The 21,017-nt window shown below is 55.2% G+C and overlaps 5 protein-coding genes across 5 annotated transcripts; 3 read left to right on the plus strand and 2 right to left on the minus strand.

The window, feature by feature from the left end:
* Positions 1-2,214: 2,214 nt before the first annotated feature.
* Positions 2,215-5,364, minus strand: MFIFM68171_02293 (von Willebrand domain; the record flags this gene model as incomplete). Its single annotated transcript, XM_071057715.1, has 4 exons — positions 2,215-4,034; positions 4,103-4,593; positions 4,879-4,930; positions 5,019-5,364. 4 exons carry the CDS (start codon positions 5,362-5,364, stop codon positions 2,215-2,217), a joined length of 2,709 nt encoding a protein of 902 aa, XP_070913816.1.
* A 2,525-nt stretch (positions 5,365-7,889) lies between these two features.
* MFIFM68171_02294 (uncharacterized protein) lies at positions 7,890-10,094 on the minus strand (the record flags this gene model as incomplete). Its single annotated transcript, XM_071057716.1, has 1 exon — positions 7,890-10,094. One exon carries the CDS (start codon positions 10,092-10,094, stop codon positions 7,890-7,892), a length of 2,205 nt encoding a protein of 734 aa, XP_070913817.1.
* An 888-nt stretch (positions 10,095-10,982) lies between these two features.
* On the plus strand, positions 10,983-14,027 carry MFIFM68171_02295 (CHAT domain-containing protein; the record flags this gene model as incomplete). Its single annotated transcript, XM_071057717.1, has 1 exon — positions 10,983-14,027. The coding sequence occupies one exon, from the start codon at positions 10,983-10,985 to the stop codon at positions 14,025-14,027; it is 3,045 nt and encodes a 1,014-aa protein (XP_070913818.1).
* A 1,004-nt stretch (positions 14,028-15,031) lies between these two features.
* MFIFM68171_02296 (uncharacterized protein) lies at positions 15,032-15,925 on the plus strand (the record flags this gene model as incomplete). Its single annotated transcript, XM_071057718.1, has 1 exon — positions 15,032-15,925. One exon carries the CDS (start codon positions 15,032-15,034, stop codon positions 15,923-15,925), a length of 894 nt encoding a protein of 297 aa, XP_070913819.1.
* Positions 15,926-16,700: 775 nt separating this feature from the next.
* MFIFM68171_02297 (Peptidase C14 caspase domain-containing protein) lies at positions 16,701-18,812 on the plus strand (the record flags this gene model as incomplete). Its single annotated transcript, XM_071057719.1, has 1 exon — positions 16,701-18,812. The coding sequence occupies one exon, from the start codon at positions 16,701-16,703 to the stop codon at positions 18,810-18,812; it is 2,112 nt and encodes a 703-aa protein (XP_070913820.1).
* Positions 18,813-21,017: the final 2,205 nt, after the last annotated feature.

A 21,017-nucleotide genomic window follows, 5' to 3' on the forward strand; every position in this document is an offset into this window, starting at 1 on the left:
CTTCGTTACGAATCCCGGACCGCTCTATAACAAGGTAGCCGACAGAGTTTTACTCTACTTTAAGAGAATAAGCTCCCTAGTACTCTAGATAGGAGGTAGCGATAGCCTCTAAGTCGTTAGCGACGTATTATTCGCAGATAATACGCTTAATCGTAAGAGCTCCTAGGTATACGCAATAAAGCTGTTTAATGGGATAATAGGATAGCATACAAATAAGTAGGATACAGTAACAACGTCTACTATAGAGACTAAGCTCCTTGCTCTCTTATAGGCAGTAAAGGAGTTACTTTATATAAGCTGCTGTCGGAAACACGGCACCTCTGAATCTTGGGAAATGACAGTTGAGGTTTTTATGTGTCTTCTCTTGATTGTGTTGATTGTCCCTGTTGTTGTCTTCGTCTCCTGTGTCCCGTCTATCTTTGCTAGAGAGATTGCTCCTTTTATAGACGAGATACGCGTACAGGATGACGTCCGTACAGTGGCGCAGTTAGCTGCCAGCCTGCTTTAGCTGACTAGAATACATGGGTTTGACTCCTGCACTAGATCCTGTGATCTTGATCCTTGGCACATGATCCTTTTGACAGCTGCCTATTAAAGGATCTAAATGTTTCCCTCGACGACGAGCACATTATAATAGAATATAATAATATATAGACGATATAACTGGTACGCGCAGAGTGCATGGCGTTCAAAACGAGCCTGAGGCACATTGATATTCACAACTATTGGCTACGATAAGAAGTTCAGTAAGGCGCGATCAACGTCAAGTACACGAAAAGCGCCGAGATAATCGCGGACGGCCTTATAAAGGCACTAAGCAGGGAGAAACACAATCACTTCGTAGCCTAGATGAGCCTCATAGATATAGAGGATAGACTGACAGAGTACAGGGAAGCAGAGGATCAGCAGCAGGAGTGCCTGGACGCAGAGGAAGCAGTAGCAAAGGATCACGATGGAGATACCCTAATAGATTACGATGTCGGATGCACAGCACCTCTGAACGTTCGGAGTTAAATTTAGGATGGAAATTCAGGATCGGAAATTCAGCGTGTCCTCTTTTCTTCCTTGTCTAACGGAGGTGAACTTCCTTCTTATTCCCAATTTCCTGGACCACGGAGACCCGGGTTGACGGGTCTCCGAGAGATCGGATCACACTTATCCGAGTCGCACTAATCCGGATCACACTGATCCGGGTTCGTGTTTTGCAGATCCAGGATCCAGCTTCCTGACCCTTTTTGACAGGAATAACGGAATGTAAAGAAGTTTTATATTTAGCTGAGAGTTTTGTACGTGCTTATCCCTGTGGCTAGGTAGCTGAGCGACTGGCGGATAATTCTGCGGCTAAGGGTATGCTTTCCTGTGCACTTTTGCTCTTCGGGACATCCTTTTATGCTCTTCGGGACACGTATTTATGCTCTTGGATACGCTTTTGTGCTCTTCGGAGCACTGATCTGTGGCCCTGGAGCACTTAATTCCTGGTGAATCCTACGGGTACCTCGTAATAAGAAGCAGTTTGGATATACGAGGCCCTTATTCGGCCGGAAATCAGAAGAGAGTAGCCCTCCGGTAGACGTCTGGATACTATAGCGTCTTTTGGGCAAAGGGTCGGACAACCGATCCTCAAGCGATCGGTGGTCCCGCGACCCGGAATTCAAAATATAGCTGCCCCAATTACGAGAGGAGGAAGTAATGCTCACTGCGAATAGTACTACGGGGTAGGTGGGCCCGCGCATGTGTGTTAACAGGAAGATCGCTACCCAGCTTGACGATGACGTCAGGACTTATCGCCCCCAATGAGCCCAAGGTCATTGCCACAGAACTGTTCACGGGTTGATGCACTACGCACAGAACAAACAATCAACTTCTTTATATTGTAAAAATTGTATAAGTGGGAGGTTTGCCGATTTCGCATTATTCAGGCTGTATTGGTAGAACAGGATATCCTGGGATTGGAACTAGAGCGACGCATAGGTTTCTAGGGCACTATATCTTGCCTGCTTTACGTATCCTCATTGAACACATTTCGAAGTCAATTTTGGCCTGTAGAGAGGCTAAAATAAGGATGTTCTAGTCGCGAGCCAGAACCGAAGGATAGATCACATCCATTCGTGGGTTGCCATCTCATCCCATCGATCCCACTTGATAAAGTATACCGTGTTCTGACAATTCTCGACCCCTTCCCCACGTCCCACCGAGACTCCATATCCCACCCACCTAACAGAAGTGAATGGCCGCTTCATCCAGAGAATCGGCGAAAATGCGTTTGGACCGATCGTCGTCAACGTTGAAAATGCAGTGAAGCGTTTTCTTGACAAATGTTTCAGCTTGTGATGCACCACGGGCCCATTCGCTCCTCCGGTCCGCATGTCTATTTTGCAAAAAGGCAACGACACAAATGGCGAACCAGATCTGATCCTTGACGTGCTGACGACCTTCGAGGACTGCGAGCAAGGCGGGGACAGCGGGGACGCCGGTGCTCGGGAAGACGACTCGTTCCACGGTGTTAGCGTCAAAGGAACCTTGGGAGTCTTGAGCAGCGAGAATCTCGGAAAGATCATCCGCTCCTGGCTCGCTCGTGGAGGACTCGGTGGCCGCAGGGGTGACCCGTTCCACGGTGCTAGCGTCAAAAGAACCTTGGAAGTCTTGAGCAGCGAGAATCTCGGAAAGATCATCCGCTCCTGGCACGCTCGTGGAGGACTCGACCGCAGAGGTGAGGCCGCACTTGTAAAACGCTTGCATGTGCCCAGTCGCACAGCCACCCTGGATATGACCACCACGAGACCGGGCTGCTCCTTCCTTGCGTAGTGCTGCTGAGACGATAGGGAATGTCTGCTGTTGGGCTGAGGCAGCTAATGTGTGTACGCTTACAAAATTGAGATCGGATCCGTTGCCGAGAGCGGCACCTGACGAGAACCTCTGACCATCGCGACCAGCATTGCCGGCAGTATAGGCTACAGTGCCTACCCCGTTCATGGTAGCCACAAAGGACGTCTGCGTACTCGAAAGGTTATAGGTCTTGCCGAGTCGGACAATCTCGCATTCGTTCCAGTACTTGTCAGTGGGGTTTGTGATCGAGACCGCCTCGTCTTCCAGGGTCTGGATGAGTGCCCGTGCGGCAAGACTGTGCAAGATTGTTCCGCGTCGAGTGAAACTGACATCGACTTCGATTGTCTTGGGATCTCGGCCGCTACCAGGAATGTCGTACAAAATTTTCACCTTTAGCTGCGCACTGGTAGGTTTGCCGCGAATGATGGCATACCAGTAGCTGCGGACGGCCCAAAACATGGTTCCGGGCCGAGGGGCCTGCTGGATCCCCTTGGGAGGAGGGAGGTTGTCGCCTTTGGCCGCTACGCCAAGCTGTTGCGAGTTTGGTTGGGGCCGATGCTGCTGGTAATTGCCGTTGGCGCCTTGTTCGCCCTGCAGGGCGGCAGGGGCGATTCCCCAGTTGACCGACCTCACCCGGATAGGAGCGCGGTTGATGGAATTGATCATAATCTGAGCCTTTGCGTCTCGACTGTCATGCTCTCGGTGTTTCGATTCACTGATATAGGCCGTAGCACCGGAACCAGCCCGAGCTAAGGCTTCACACATGCCCCTGGAGACATCGTCTCCCAAGCCCAGAACAAAAACTCGTAGAAGTTTGGAGTCGGCCGCCGCCTTGGTAACATGGCTTTGAACGGTATGTGTCGCAGCCACAACACTCCCGTCGAGTCCATCGGTGATGACAATGACCGAACAGCGAGGTTTGGAGGTGTCGCGTCTGGTCAGGACAGTACCCATTGCAATGTTGATGTTTGTACCTCCGGAAGCCTCCGGCCGTAGCCGAGCGATAGCATCATTCACATTCCTTATATCGTAGCCGCTGCTTCGCTCACCGGGGAGAATTGACCACGCTGAGGTGGCAAATCGGTAAATGTTGAACGTAGACCTCCTCTCCCTCGGAAGATAAGTCAGCATAGTTTTCACAACGTCGATTGCGGTCTGGGCTGGCGATCCAGCCATGCTCCCGCTGGAATCGATGAGAAAGATGTATTCTGGTGTTGGCAGTTATGTCAGTGTGGTTCAATCCCGCATCGATCAAGCGGCTCAGGCTAGAGCTTACCATGCTCTTCTGGATCCAGCTCGACATTGGAGACCAACGTGAGAACAAAGGCCGAAGTCTCCGGTCCTCCCACGCCAGCTGACAGATCGAGTGGTTCCATCATGCAACGAGGCTGGTCAATCCTCGGGACGGACCAGACGAGAATGAAGTGCTCCTTCAAAAATTTGTCGCTTGCAAATTCGACAAAGGCTTTTCCATGGTCAAATCTTTCTTCTTGCTGTACTGGAGTCAGGCCCTTGAACGACTCCTTGCTGGAGAATCCAGATGTGATCTGGGCGTTGTGGTTGAGAGAAGTGAGATGCAAAATTTTGGCCCCGCCAACGGTTTCGATTCCGATATTGATAACCACGGCGTTACTACCACTAGGAGCCGTAGGGATGGTCGATGGCACCCCTGGGTTTGCATTAGGCCGAGGCGCCAGGCCAACTGGAATGAGAAGACGAACGGAGTCCTCAAGGGTATTGCTTGAGATCAGATAGGCATATCTCACTCTAGTTGCGAAATCGCTTTGTCAGCTGGGCAGAAAATGGTAACGGCCAGAAAACAAAAAGGGAATGTCGCGCTGGAAACCGCACCGCCGAGCTCAGCAGCTCATCACGTGAGCTCGCCCAGACCATTTCCTTTGTGTATTTAAGCCAGTTCTTCAGTCTCCTACTGCAGTAGATAGATCTTCAGAGACTTCAACCTTTCCACGCACTTCCCACGACCTCTGCTGAGCTCCTGTACGCGTGACAGGGAAGAAAAGAAAAGAAAACCATAGTTGGGCTTTAACTTACTCAATTCGGATCGAAGAGTTGGGTGAGACATTACCTAAGCTGAGCTGCAAGACTATATGAGACAAGATGGGAATTTAGCAGCTGATGCTCTGTTGTTGTGTGCTAGACAAGATGGAGCAGACAATAGGGCGAGTTCATACCTTCTTCGTTGACCTTGTCAAGCTTCCACGCCTGAACGCCTGCACCGACAGCCTGCTGGTACTTCTCATTGGCTTGACTCTTTTCGTCAACGATAGCCTTGATCCGGGTGTTTCCGACCTGGGCGGTAAACCCGACCACAGACGCTTCGGGTGGGACCTCAAAAAGGTAAGAAACCTGACGTTCAACGTTGGTTTGGGCCTGGTATGTCTCCGTAAGCGTGGCCTTAACCGAACAATCCTGGACGAAGTAGTCGTAACGAGAGTTCAGCAGAGGGTAACCAACGGGCGTCCAATGCTCGTGGCAGTAGACGCCTTGGAGCCTTTTGGCAGGGCCGACATAAGCCATTTTGAAGTTATCGGGGCTTACTCTCAATGGAAAGTGTGTGAATGGATGCTTGCTGACAAGGTCTCACGAACTCAGTTGTAGAGGGCACGGGGGGGGAGTTGTGACAAAGACTAGGGGCTCAGGGCTTGGAGTCTGAATCGCAGGAACAGAAGTGAATCATGCAACGGTTTTATAGATGCTCGTTGGGCATTCTCTTCATCCTAAGCAAGCGCGCAGTGATTCTTCTCAATTTGTGGGCCACCGTGTCTTTCCTCTCTCCCACTCAGGTCCCTCCGTTCATCGCCGGCGCCTTGGCCCCACTAACTTGTCCTCGGCTCTTGACCCAAGCTCTAACTTACGGCAAATCCTAAATTTGAATGCTCTATGTCTTCTCCGCCTGACAGAAGCGTGGTTGTAGCCAGAGGTACGATATACCTCCGCAGTACCTCATGTACGCGTAGCTGTGACGTGACAAAGAAAACCGCGCACGCGGCGGGTAAAGCAGATTCTAGATTTTCTTGCCAGATGGTTCAGCCACGGCTACGATATCGAGCTGGCTTATCTCACTGGAATCGCTGCTTCCCGACCGCGCGCGCTAAGCCGGCGGGAACGAACGTTTCATTCCTTTGCTGAAGTTTGGTGGAGCCGCTGGCTTGGATCATGAGCAACAACGCTTTGCCAGGACGCATGACTACCCTATTCTGGTCAAGCTGATGGTGTAATTGCAGCCTGGCCTCCAGAATAGTTGTGAAACCTGACCTGCTGTCATACGCATATGACAGATGCAGCGCAACCCCGCATTTGTGGGCACCCAATAGCCTTGAAAAACGCCCCAGCCAAACACTTTTTGTATTCCAGGTGCTGGGTCTCCTGCCTGAGTGTGACCATCAGAGGGAAAAGTCAAACCGGTTGCAGTGGCCTTTGCCAAGGGCAAGTTGGGTTCTTCCTTACCTGCCGGTAGTTACCTTGCTCATTTGGGGCACATTCAGACGTGCGAGCTCTCCGAGATTTGGCTGACTGCCCGCGGAAGGCAATTTAAGGCAGTCACGCTGTAGAATACGTCAGGCACCAACAAGTAGCATAGCTGCGAGCAGACGATCGATATAGACGAGTTTGTGTCACATCAGTACTCCAACAGTAAGGTCCGAGTCGGCTAGCGGTATTCATCTTTCACCCAATCCCACCGGTTGTCGCTGCAGCTGCCCACCCACATCCTCTTTTTCGAATCGAATCAGCTGTGACACGTTTCATGCGGCAAGCTAAGGCAGTCGCGCTATAGAATACGTCGGGCACCAAGTAACACAGCTACAAGCAGACGATCGACCATGGACGAGTTTGTGTCACATCAATACTCCAACATTAAGGTCCGAGTCGGCTAGCGAGATTCATCCTTCACCCAATCCCACTGGTTGTCGCTGCAGCTGCCCACCCACATCCTCTTTTTCGAATCGAATTAGCCGTAACACGTTTCATGCGGCAAGCGATATAGAGCCAAATTTGCAAATTTGCTGATACAAATCACATCGCACCAACCCTTACCACAAGCCAATTCGAACCAGTCAGCGGCTTCGCCAGCCCCCATGGGACGGGGTGGCTGTTCGAGCAAGCGACCGGCGAGTTGGAGGGCTTGTTGTTCTTGCGCCGTGCGCGAAAAAAGAGGGGGGGTTCTCTCAGCAAGACTGTTGATGATGCACCACATCAGTCATTTTGTCACCGAGCCGACGGATCAGACTTAAGCCGGTCCAGTGCTGCCAGGCTTGACACAACCGTCGCATCGCATAGTCAGCCCAGCATCCTGCACGCACACACCCTTTGGCATTGTTTCTTTTGGTTTCCCTCTGGTATCATCAAGGCTGCGTTGCGTCGTCGTGTCTAGCTCCGGTTTCCCGCTTGGTGCATGAGCCCAACGGCACGATACATTCGATTCGCCGAGTCGCGATTATGATAGGTAGCGTCGTTCCAAGTTAATGTCTTGCGGTAGTCTGGGATTGGCCAGTCTTGTTGCTGGAGGTCTAGTTCTGTTGACAGTAGTCCGCGGAGAACCCTTGTGGTTAGCTGAGGGTTGTTTTGCGTTGACCAATCATGCAAACAAATGCGATGCTGAGCAGTGTTCAGCGACTCCAAAAAAAAAAAAAAAAAAAAAAAAAAAAAAAAAAATGGGCGCTTGATACAGATGCCTCCTCTAGGATTCGCCTGGTTCGTCGACATGGGAGGCCACGTAATATGGCAAGAAATGCCCTACGATTACAGTGCTCGGAGGTCTGGAACCCCAATAGCCGAGGTTGCACTAAATGGGATGGAATCAAGCTGAATTCGACGTATCTAAGGGGGAAACAAGGGTCTAGGGAAAAGAGTCTGACTTCCAAGAATCAAAGAGGAATGGTTGGGAGGGTCATTGCTCAGCAAACCCGAAACCCACCAGCACGGACCATACAGTTCTTTTTAGCGCCAAAGCGGGGACACAGGTAGGGGCCTAGCATTGCTAGGTCACATCACAAGAACAACCTCATCCCAACGACGCATCCAACTCCATTTCTGCAAGATCCTTAATCCCATCCGGGGAGCCCTGACTGCTTCTCGAACCACACCAAGTTTGGTGCAAGCGCAACAGGGCGCACTTCAGGGGTGTTGCCGTTAGCGTCAAGGCTGTTGCTGCCATTGGCACTCTGGGTGCCGTTGCCAGTTGCGCCATGGACGTTGCTGTTATTGTCACCGTGAATGTTGTTGCCATTTACGCCTTGGAAGTCGCCGTAGGTAGTGACGACCTCGCGCAGCTCGACCCAAAAGTCGTCCGGCCTGGGCCCAAAGGCGGTAGCGTTGCGCTGACGGCCAGACTTCCTGAGCTGGGCGCTGTTCGGTGGGCTCCAGTCCGCGAGGTCAGGCTGGATGTAATTGTGAAACAGAGCCTGTTCGGTCGTGATGATAACCTTGAAGAGGTCGCGCATGCGGAATCCTGGCTGCTTCGACTCTTTGGCTAGCAGCTTGGGGACCATGATGCGGATGGACTCCTCGATGCTCTCCGAGGGACCCACCTCGCAGCTGCTCCCCTCCTGGCTCGGGATTACCTGGCTAATCCCGTACGCAGGGTTGGGGTTGAAAATAGTGATGAACAGCGACCTGGAGCTCCGGTTGCGGAATGTAATGTTGTAGCATGGTCCGGGGTTGCTTGGGTCGGGATTATGGGCCCGCTGGATGCTGAACTCATATGCGGGTTTGCTAGAGGCCCGGTCTGGGGCAAGTTCGACGAGGCGTAGGTATGAGCACAGATGCGGGAGGAGGTAAGCGAGCTTGTTCACGAGTGTGGCATCGTCGAGGCGTAGACGGGGGATATGCTCCATCTCCTCATCCTTGCCGGTGAGGTGCCTCAGGCTAGCCCCGTCATCACCGTTGGAGACTTCGAGGCGAATCGTCGGGAGGATAGTTACGGGAGCGGCAAATCTCAAATCGACGAGGGGTCCAACCGGTCCGGAGGTGAGCGTTTCCCAGTCTCTTGCCAGGCGCGCAACCGCGTCCTTGCTCCGGTCACTCGTCTGGACGAGCTGGACGACGGGAAGGCTACCGCGCTGCTTTAGTCGGGCGAACCAGCCTGTGATAGGGACGACGGGCCGTAGCCCGAGGCCATCCGGGGGCATATCCAGGATGGTCGCCTTGGCCTGCAGGCTCTGAACCTCGTAGACCTGGGCCACAGCGGCGTGCAGTGCCTCAGCGCTAACGACGCCGAAGCGGCCCTGGTCCGGCGGGAAGAGCGAAAAAGAATCCCCAAGGCCTAGGCCGTGGGCGGAGCCCCTATTCAGCGTGATTGTTTTCCCTCTGACCTCCGTGATGCCAGCTTGGAGGTCCACCGTTATGGTATTGTCAACATCCTGCTTGCCGAAAAGCACGCGGCGGCTCTCGCCGAGATGCATAGGCTGTTGGGTGCCCACCTGGCCAGGCGGCCGGCAGAGGGTCTGGAGGTGCTCCGTGAGCATGCCATATGTGACGGGCTCTCTCGAGGTCCAGAGGTCTCTGAGGGCCTGGACGAAAAAGTACGTCATGAAGCCGATAGAATTTCCTTCGTCGTCCTCGCGCTCTCTCGCCAACTCGGTTGGCTGGCAGGCAGCCAGCAGGTTATGGGCCCGGCCGAGCGAGAACCAGCTGTTATTGACAACAGCGTTACGGAACCCCTCCTCGCCCTCAAGGGGGGGGACAGGCTTGGCCCAATCGGGCTGGTCCTTTTGGCTCTGCGGGCACCGTACGAGCCCCTGCGCCTGACCCGGGAGCGAGAGGCGATCGGCACCGCCCGAGTGGCAGCAGTCGAGCACAACGAAGACCGCAAGTCCATTACCGGTTAGGGTGTCGAGCAGCTTGGAAATATCGACATCCAAGAAGTCTTCGCCGAGGGTGCAGAGAAATTCGTCGTACGAATTTTGGCCCTTCTTGTTCGGATAACGCGTGCGCTGTCGTCCGCCGTGGCCCGAGTAGTGCAGGAGAAACAGGCTGTCGGGACCTGCGGCAATGGCCTGTCTGGCCACTTTGTCGACGAGCTCGAGAAGGTTGGCCTTTGTCGGCAGCTCTGTAGACAGCGAGGAGTTCAGCGGGGGGGACGTGAGGGTGTTGATGTTTCTGGTAGGAACACCGCTCGTCTCGGTGAGGAATCTTCTAACGGTTATGACGTCGTTCACACAGCCAGACAGATTGCTGTTTGCATATTTTGAGCTGTAGTCGTTGATGCCGACGAGCACCGCGAACGTCTTGGAGGGTGCGATAGCCATTGCCGCCGAAGTGTGCAAGCTGTGGCCTGAGGCGAAGATGAGGTGAGGTGATACCGGTTATGTTGTGTGCTTTAAGAGATTGTCAAACGTTTAAAGGAGACAATATCATGTGTGCAAAGCCGCGGGAAACGTGGTTCGCATACTGTTTCGTCGACTGAGATGTCCAAGGCAAGTGCAGGTATATCATTCTGTGTAGCACCTTACTGCCAGAGAGATAGAAGGGAGCTAGACCGTTGAGATAGGGTGACTCTTCTCCTCGTTTGTCGAGCCCCGGAACTCCGATGGGAAACGCTCAGCAAATCCTAGGCCGTAGTTGCTCTTGCCAGAACCCCGCCCCGGGATTAGTGCCGATGCTGCCGCGGAGATAGGCTGCGGCAAGCAGTCGTCTGTCAATGACATTCAGGAGCACGGCACACGCGGGAGGAGAAAAAAAGGTTACTGGCCGACTTGAAAAACACGCTACGCTACCCAATGCAGCCTGTTGTAAAAAGGCCTAGGGACTGTGTGCGTTGTTAGGTACCCTACCTAGGTGCCTATCTATTCACTCAACGACTTACAGCCGTTTCTCACCATTTGTGCGCAGCCTCCGCTCATCCCAAAGAAGAAATGCCGATAGCGGCATTTGTTTGGGGGGGTGGGGTGCCAGAACAAAGTTGAACTGGTCGACAATCTACAGCCTTAGGTACCTACCTAAGTACCTACCTTACTTCCATAGGAAGGTATTAGGAACTAACACCCCCACCCCGGGGGGAACAGTTCCCAGCAGTGCCACTCAAGATATCAGTATCCGGACTGCCCCTGCCAGAGCTAGACCTCGAATGGCATACGGCTCTCGTAAAGGACACCTGAGTTGGTGATCTATGGTTTACTGCCCCAAACTCGGCAAAAATGGATCATTTCTGGGACTTGTCTGACTCTATGACCCTTGACGAGATTGAAGATGCGCTCCGCCGCTTCGAAAGGTACAAGGCGCTCGCAGAACAGCGCTGTGAGACACACAGCCATCCCAGCAGGGTCTATGTGCTGTGCAAACAGAGCCTCAGCTGGCAGCTACGGTTCAGGAAGACCATGTCCCTAGAAGACCTCGATATGGCGGTTGAGAAGGCCGAGACTGCTCTTCGGACCCTGTCGTCGGATGCCTCGCCTTCGGACAAGGTGCTGGTCTACGAGAGCGTCAGCAGCAGCCGGTACTTCCAGTTCCGCACCAGCGGGCAGCTCAAAAACATCAACGCGGCCCTGGAGAGCTGCGGCAAGGCCGTTGATATGGAAGCCCGCGGCACCCAACGATGGTGGGGTCTGGTTCACAAGCTTGCCACCTACATGCTAGACCGGCTCGATCTCTTTCCAACAGCCGACTTCATCGCCGAGACAATCGAGTTCTTTCGCATCTACTCGACAACCAAGGAGGGGCTCGACCCAAATCGCTCCGTGTTGCTCTCGCAGTTCGGTGTCGCACTAGCACGACAGTATCTGCTCAGCCGCGAGGCGAGGATCTTGGACGATGCGCTCGACCTCGGGTACCAGTCCATCAAGGAGCTCATCCGGCCGGACGTGGCAACGATAGAGTACTCGAATCTCGCTAACAATCTTCTCATGGCCTTCCTGCAGACCATGCAGTTCAGCAGGCTCGAGGAAGCCCTAGGAATCGCGAGGCTGGCCATAGCGCACGAAAATCCGGGCGACGCCGTCGAGGAGGCAATCAAACAGATCACGTACGGCACGATCCTGGAGAACAAGTGCCGGCGGTATCTCGACACGCAGCCGGAAGCGGCCCTGCTTTCGCTGAATAGCGCGATTGAGGCGGGCCGGACGGCGATCCGCATCCTAGCGCCGATTGGTCGGCACTCGGGCGAGCTTGCGGTCCACCAGAAGTCACATATGCTATCCCTCATCGCACCCTGGTTCGCCCTCCGGATGAGAATGACAGGAGACCCCGAGGCGGGCCAGGAGGGCATCGGGCTTCTGCTGGAGGCCCTGGAGTTGCGGCAGGGGGATCACCAGGAACGGCGCCGGATCCTCGCGCACCTCGCGCACCTCCTCGAGGCACAGCATGAGGTACTGTTAAAGCCATGGTATCACCGCAACTCCAACGCAGCGTTAGACAAGCTAGAGCAGGCGCTGAGATACGGCACTGAGGCAGCCGCGACGTCCCCCAAGTCCGACCCCGATCGGGGGGAGCGGTACATGAACCTTGGAAAGATGCTCCTGAGCAAATGGCAACTAACCCAAGACGGCGAACTCCTGCCTCAAGCTAAGGAGCACCTTGTCTACGTGGCCAAGCTCGCTTCGGCGCCTTTCCTCCTGCGCATCCCGGCCTCGATCCAGGGCGCCCTTCTCCAGCTACAAGTCAACGAGATCCACGAAGCGCACGAATTATTGCAGATAGGCATCTCCCTCCTCCCCGCCCTCCACCCGGAGATGCTCTCGGCCGAAGACCTCCGAGCCACGCTGACGCAAGTCGCCGGCCTGTCTGCCCTGGCCGCCTCGGTCACTCTGGCCGCGGGCCTCGGCCCCTTTGAGGCACTACAGTCCCTCGAGGCCGGCCGCTGTATCATCTCGGGCCAGACGATGAGCTTAAAGACCGACGTGGCTCGGCTACGGCGGCGCGAGCCGGAACTGGCCAAGGACTACGTGGCCATCAGAAAGAAACTCGCGCAGGCCGCTGCCCACCAGGCAACCGGCAGCAATAGCAGTGGGCTTGGCACCAGCATCGTATCGCTACCGCCGCCGCAGCAGCAGCCGGTGGGAATGCGCCAGCAGGCGCTCCTTCGAGATCTCAAGGCCAAAGAGGCCGAGATCCGCATGCTTGACGGTTTCGAGTCATTCCAGCTGCCCCCTTCTGAGGAACAAGTACGGCAGCTCGCCAACCAGGGACCGTTGGTTGCCATCAACGTCTCCCACTTGCGGAGCGACGCCATCATAATTACCACCGACAGTATCAAGGTCATCGAGCTCCATGCGCTCAAACATGCGGACTTGACTAGCCGGATCGCTGTCTTTGAGCAGCTCGGCAACGGGGCCAGACGCAATGCCGTCCTCATCAACCCAAATGGCGGACGAGTAAGCGGAGGTGTCGATGCGCTGCGCTGGCTGTGGGATGTCGCGGTGCGCCCGGTCCTGGATGCGCTCGAGACGGACCTAACGCCGTCGCGGCGGGTGTGGTGGATCACCAGCGGGCTCGCCGGAAGAGCGCCTCTGCATGCCGCGGGCAGCAGCCACGCTGCAGGTTCCTCTGAGAACTCCCTGAGCCGTGTTGTATCGTCGTACGTCTCGTCAATTAAGGCTCTGCAGTACGGGCGCGAGACGGCGTCCGCGCCCACCGACATGGAGCCAAGCATGCTGCTCGTGACCATGGCGCAGAACCCGCGACCGCACCACGACCTGGACACGAAACACGAGGAGCGCGTGATTCTGGACGTGTTTGGTCAGAATATGGTTCACCTGGCGCAGCCCGACCCGGAGTCCGTGTTACGCCACATGCCGTCCCATGCATTCATCCACTTTGCCTGCCATGGCGCCTCCATCAGCTCGGACCCCGCGCAGAGCGGCCTGGTGCTAGTCCGCGACGGCAAGGCGGCGATGCTGACGGTTGCCCAGCTCGAGCAGGTCGATACCAAGCAGGGCGCGGTGGCATATCTGTCGGCCTGCTCGACAGCTCAGCAGCCCGACGGCAAGCTGGCCGACGAGGCGATCCACCTGGCCAACACCTTCCAGGCGCTTGGATTCCAACATGTCATCGGAACCATGTGGGGGGCTAGCGACAAGGCAGCTGGCGAGGTGGCAAGACGCTTTTACACCAAGCTGGTCTCGGACGACGCCCGGTTTGAGGTTGCCCAAGCCTTACATGCGGCCATGCTGGGGGCAAGGGACCAGATGGCGGCTGACGGCAAGAATCTGCTAGCATGGGTTCCGTTTATCCATATTGGCGTGTAGCCATGGCCCGCGCAGGCTTGGTATTTTTGAAAACAAAACAACGTCCGGGTTCATACATCTGGGGCTTCCATGGCGCGGATATTGGGCGGTAGGATTCCCCTGATCTTCTGGCTACATGTACAGTACTTAGATACCTTGCTTTATCCTTTAGCTTAATTTGGGCTCTGTCAATACCTAAGCACGTTTGGAAGCGGTGAAGAGCCATCCCTACCGTCTGTAGAGTGTACACCCTGGATTTGCCGGTGTGAGTGGCAACGAGGGTGATAGTGCCTTGGCAAAGATTGAGAGAGCCTAACTGATTCTCAATGTGGGGAATCATATAGGCTAGGGGTTTTGTTTGACGGTAGGTGCCCACTTGACTCTGTTCCTCGTCGCCGGAAGGATGTGCGTGAATCATATAGATGGTTCACGAATTTCCTAGTGCCTTGGGTGGTGGGGTGGTGATGGGGTTGGCAGCTGCGGAAAAACATTTGTGCTGTCAAGACGTACGGCCTATCCCTGGGAGATTTGGCACACTGGGACACGCCTGGGGGCTTGCAGAATTCTACCTTCAAGCGCGGGGCCGCGGGCCTGTCGCCATCGGGCTCGATACATCAATATCCACGAGCCGACATGTAAATCTCCACCCAAGGTTGGCGGGATGCAACAAGAAGTGTTGAACGTATATTGGGGGAGTGCTACGTGGATAGAGCAACCAAATTGTATTTTCAGTGTAGATGGAGTGCTGCATGTGCGCCGCATTGCATATGTGCCCCGCAGTTGTGCTGTTCGTGATGAGTTACACGCAACCACGGCACCAAGGAGGTAGCGCGATTGCTGCCCGACTGAGAATGGTGCGAGACGGGCGTACAAACGAGAGAAATGAACTTTGCTCTTCCTCTCTATTGCGACGTTTGGCTACGTGAGCGCTGCAGCCGAACGGACTACCACGCTCACATTTGCCCGAGCCCCTCCTGCCTCTCATCTTTCGGTGTTCATTTTTCTCTTTTCTTGTGAGCAAAGTCATGACCAAAACGGACTGCGAGAGCCTGGCGAGCCGGTATCGCGATGCGATGCGGCGGCACCGGTTCGGCTATGCGCTGTACGAGCCTGCGCCGTTCTCCCGGTTGCGGCCCGGCATATTAGGTTTCCTCGACGAGTACCAGCGCTGGCACCCCATCCTCGACCTGACCGACGCGGCGGCCGTTGAGGCGGCCGGTTTTGGGCCGCTAGGTCCCGTACAACCCTCGGAGCCCGATACGCGGCGCCTCGGTCCGCTAACTGCGAGCGGCGTAGCCGAGACTAGCGTCAACCTTGAGGCAGGAGTGGGCGCCACCGCTCTGGGACTGCCACTTGACGTCGGCGGCGTGCTGCAGTACTCAACATCGGGAGACTTCGGCGCCGTCCTCATGTGCGATGCCGAGGTAGTCGTCGAGGGCTTCGACTTCCGCGATCCATTTGTCGTCTGGCTTAAACGCCATGCCGGCCAGCTGTTTGCGCGCTACCCCGAGGCCCGTAAACATGGCGTCTGTGCCGTGACCTGGACGTACGCGTCGGCTGATATACACATCAATACCTGGCAGAGCGCCGACAACCGCGTCGTCGTCGGCTTCGATTTCGCCGCCGCCGGCATCGCAAAGGCCGGCCCCAAGGTGGCCTGGCACCGTGGTTCCGCCGGCAGCGGTTGGTCTACCTGGGCCGGCCAAAAGCGCGTCATCTTCTTCACTGGCGTCAAGATCCGCCCCGGCCTCTTCAGCCTGCGCACGGAGCATGAGGCGCGCTGGCGCGGGGGTAGCGAGGAGGTGTTCCTAGTTGACAACACCGACGGCCCAGAAGAGGCATACGAGGTTGGGCTGGAGATGTTTGGCGATGATTGGTACCTCATCGACGAGTTGGAGGGTGAACCCGTCTCGCCATAAGGTCGTTTGCAATTAGTACAGACGATAGATCAGGCAGTGTTTATAAGATGGGATTATGTAACAGGAAAAGTTTCAGTACCGCTAGGCGAGATAGGAGCAACCATTTTCTGATGCTGGTATTGGTGATAGCAGGTCGCGCCGCTTCGAACCGTTCGAGTCGTTCCACTCGCTGGTTTGGTTGCATGCGAACGCGAGAACACCGCCAAAATGTAATCAACTGCTGGTGCTTTGAGACTGGGCGAGGAGCGCGATGCGAGGATCGGCTCGATATGACTACCAGCAACCTTGGTTGTGAATAATGCGGGGGACCGTTGCATCAGAGGTCATGCTTGCCCATCGGTGGGACCAATAGCTGGGTACTACCCAGTAGGCGATCTGCCAGAATCACGCCCGTATTGGGCTGGCAGGGCGATTGTCCAACTTGTGACCAACGCTGCCCAACAAGTGGTCTCCCAGCAGGCAAGCAGTATGCCCGTCCGCCCGGCTCCGCAGTCCTACCCACCACTGCGGCCGACGCGAGCAGGCTCGCTGTGATGTGTGGAATCTGAAATAAGGTATGGCGCGACGGGTTGCATCATAAAATTGGTGCCGGGCACCTCTCAAACGACTCATGCTTCACCGAGTTTAGGATTGAGTTACCGTGAGAATTGTCTGGCACGGCGCGCCTTCGAATCCCATATACTGAATAAAAGTTTTTAGCTGAATAGATACTCGCCGTTTGTATTGAGAACCGGATCCCTAAAGACGCCTGCTTCTCCGCTTCCCCCCTTCGGCCATGTTGGAACGGATCCCGAAAAAGTTCGCGTTGCTAATCGGTATCGATCACTATGGCAGCAGTCTGGTGGCGAATCTCAGCGGCTGTGTTGCGGACGTCGAGACCGTGGAGGCCTACCTGAGAGACGTGGCTGGTCTGGCCAACATTATCAAGTTCACGTCACCCCCCTCGGCTACCACAGGACTTCCCACCCTGACGAATATTGTTAACGCGTTCTACAAGATTACTGCCGAGGTACAGCCCGGCGACTTTGTATATCTCCATTACTCGGGCCACGGCATGCGCATGGTGACGGCGTTTCCAGAGTTCAAGACCAACCAGCTCGACGAGGCGCTCGTCCTCGTCGGCCGAGGCAAGGAGGGCATTGCCGATGGCAAGCTGGACTACCTTCGCGATGTGGAGATGGCGTATCTGCTGAAGCGTATCGCTGACAAGGGGGCCGTCGTTAGCCTCGTGCTCGACTGCTGCCACTCGGCCGGGGCCGTCCGCGGAAGCAACGCCATCCGTGGCGTTCACTCCATCCCGCCTAATGGGTTCGTCGTTGAGCGGACCCCCGTTGTAAAAGACGCCACTCTTCTTAGCGGAGTCTGGAGACAGCCACCGAGAGGCACTAGCGGCGGGCGTGGTGCATCGGTCGTGCAGCACTGGATGTCATCGTCTAAGGGCATCGAATTCCTTGCAGCCTGCCGCACTAACCAGGAGGCGCAGGAGGTTCCGCGGGACGGCCATCCGAAGCACGGGCTACTGAGCATCTCCCTGGCCGACGTGATTCGGGAAAACAGGGGCCGGATCGAACAGCTCAGCTGCGAAATGGTATATAACCTTGTCGCTGAGAGGGTCAGGACCCACCCAGATATCGTTCGCACCCAGAACGTGGTGTTTGGCGGCTTCGGCGGCCGCTCCTTCTTCGGCACGGAATCGATCGGGCAGCTCTCGGCCGCCACCGTCACTGCCGTAAGTCGCCTGGACGAAAGCGGGACCAACATCAGCTTCAACGCCGGCACGGCCCACGGCGTGCGTGAGCAGCAGAGATTTGCACTGTACTCGGCGGACCGAGAGTTCCGAGACATTGTTGGCTACAACGCACCGATGGCGATGTGCAGGGTGATACGCGTCAGAGACTGGGACTCGGATGCTCAAGTGACGCAGGCGGACGTCGAAGGCCAATGCCAACCCACAATCCAGCTCGGCTGCAAAGCCGTCAGTGTCCAAGACATCCTCTACCGATATGTCTTGTTGCCCCGTACCGTGCGTGTCGTCTCGGATATGCCAGGGGGCGGCGGCAAGGTGTTGGATCAGGCCCTCCGAAACGTCGAGAGGAAGATTGGAGGGGGGAGAGGGCTTGTCCGAATCGCAACGAATGATGAGGAGCCGTTCTTCGAGGTACGGGCTCGGCCGTCCGGCGGCTTCACCATCGAATTCACACCGGATGCGGCGGCGGGCGCGAGGGCGGCCGCCAAGGCTAGCTCAGTCGACAGCTTGGCAAGGTACCTTGCGCATCTGGCCACTTTTTACAACCTGTTCCACTTGTCCTCTGGTGCGCAGCCCAGACGCGGCGGCATCTCAGCCGAGATTATTGGGTTCCTCCCCCGTGGGAGCGACCTTCCAGAACCGTACAGATTCGACGCGAACAAGCCGCCGAGGGTGAGCGGGCTCCAGCCGTTCCCTCCACAAGATCCGGTTGAGGTTGCCGAGGAGGATACTGTGGGGATCCGCGTGACCAACAGAGACTACAACGCCGTCTACATCGAGCTCCTTGATCTAGAACCGTCTTGGAAGGTCTCGCGAATCTATCCGGAGGAGGGTGGCATCCCGATCCAGCTCAGCCCCAACGAAAGCGCTGACTTCTTCATTACCATGTGGATACCGGCAACGGTCCCAGGCAGTGTGCAGCCCGCGATGTATGACGCAATTCTCATCCTCGGCACCGCCAATGAATGGTGTAACTTTCCTGAGGATGTTCTCCCGCAGCTAGACCAGTCAGGCGACACCGGCGGGCTATCGCCTGTGCAAAGAGAGGACGGCAGCCGGGGCGGCAGGGGCGTCGCTTCGCCTAAGTGGTTTGCGCGGCGGATCGACGTGCGTGTGATCCCAGAGAGAACTAAGGTATAGAGAGTCAGCGGATGAGAGAGGATCATGTCGGCTGCGTGTCGAGGTAGCGTGCACTTTACCGGTTTTCGGGTTCAATAGGGCTTCCTCTCAGCTCATTTAAAATTGCTGCTTCAATAGCAGGTAAAGAAAGACCAAAGTGCCCCGGTGCAAGCAGTGCATAAGCTACGATAGAGTAGATCTTACAGTAGAGGTATAGTGATAGCTGCATTGAACTTTGAACTCCCCTTCTCCTTCTATCCCCCTCTCCTTTTATAGTTCTTCTATCTCTATATACCCCCTCTTCGATAACGCCCATGACCAGAGTGTTAGAGTACAAGCAGTGTATGCGCAACGTGGGAGCAGAGTGCTCGTTAGGGGTAAAATGGTGGTCTCATTGAACTCTGCCTCCCTTCTAAGCTCCGTCTCCAGCCCTCCCTTTTATGCCCATGGCAGTATCACTAGGGCTTCCTTACCCCGCTCCGCTGCCTTATCTTCCCCCCTGCTAGTACGCTCCTTCGACGCTTATCTGACGCGCCATTTACGCTATTCTGGCTTAGTGCCGTTGTTGCTTCTGAGACCCGCTTACGTTGCGGCTCTGGAGCTTCAGGACCGCGCCTCACGCTGACCCTGCTCAGCCGGTTCTCACATATATACGCCTATATAGCTAGAAAGGTATAGGAGCTAGAGACAATACAGTAGCAAATTCGAGGACTATGGAAGCAATGTAGACAGCCCCTTGGTAGTCAGCAGCTTGGGCGCTATACAGGGTAGGTAACTATATAGCGCCACACAACGTAGCTATCCGGCAGAGTTACAGCTACCCGCCAGCGCCTCCATCTTCGTATAGAACTTTTCCAGGAGGCCAGACAACAACGCCCACGATTGTCGAGCCTACTTTACCTGTCGGCCCTCCTTCCATCGCCAGTGGTGGTTACGATGATCAAAGCGAATCTCTCGAAGCGGTTCAGCGTATCAAACGCGCGATTCTTAACGACGGGTACAACGTCGATGATATCTGCCGTCTTCCTGATGGCTGGTTTGTTGGATATGGCCTGCCTGCACGCCTTGTTGTACCACTAGGCCAGGCAGCAAAGGACTTCTTGAAGGCAGAGCTACAACTGGCGTTGTTGGACGACGATCCTACCATTCAAGATTCCGCGCAGCAGTTGATGGGTTTGTTGCCTGCCCCAGAGGAGGATTCGCTGGCTAACTGTAGGTTATATCAGGGTCCTCGTCTTCCACTACGCTGCCGCAGCGCCCGCCGACGGTAAACTGGGTGTAGTACTGGGTGACGAGGGCGAGGACGAGACTACGTCTGGGTATTCAGAGGAGCAGGATGGATAACGTGCAACAGGGAAGACAACCATTGAAGAACTATCTACTGTATTCAACATACAGTCCCAGTTGCCAGATACTCAGCAAATTCAGTGGCATACAGTTGATGATAATCTACAGTCCCTGCTTCCTTATCCTCGTCTCTGAAGGTTAGTCTCGCTTGCTTGTAGTGGCCGCGCACTGCTTCTACGCGGTTCAGTATCGACTGCTTGATACAGGAAGTCTTTGAAGCTGTGTAGGCTTATATCATCGCCGCCCTCGTAACGATAGTGTCGTCGCAGGTACGCCTTGATATCGATGAAAACCGCTTCGATGGGATTGAAATCAGGCAGGTAAGGCTGTAGATACTACAACAGGATCCCAGCGTCTCTATACAATTGTACAACACGAGGGTCGCGATGCCAGGAGGGGTTATCCATTACCAGGATACTGTTGGGCGCTAGGAATGGGTTCATCTTTGGTAAGACTCCCTTCTGCAACCACTGGATAAAACCGTCCTTGTTAGTGTAGCCCCTATACACCAACATATCGAGGATACCGTTGATAGATATCGCAGGCAGTATATGGAATCGGTTCCTCGCTCGAATACGTTGTTGAGGCTTGGCTGGATTCCTTTAGGCGCCTACGCGGTTCGTCGAACGCTATCGCGTCTATCTATACCAGATTTGTCGCAAAAGACAACTATCTTAGTAGTAAACAACGATATCTTCCTCAACTAGTCAACGTTAGCAGTTTGCTACGGTGTAACACCTTTAATTGCACCTTCTTCTTGGTCCAGTCCTCCTCTATTAAGTGCCAACTGATAGTCGATTGGTGTACATATATCTGGCGCTCCTCCACCAAGAACCACTGCATCTCGTCGAGATATAAGTCGGGTTTCTCGCGCAGGTA

Source organism: Madurella fahalii (genome assembly GCF_045866475.1).
Source record: "Madurella fahalii IFM 68171 DNA, scaffold_1, whole genome shotgun sequence".
Classification (NCBI taxonomy): domain Eukaryota; kingdom Fungi; phylum Ascomycota; class Sordariomycetes; order Sordariales; genus Madurella; species Madurella fahalii.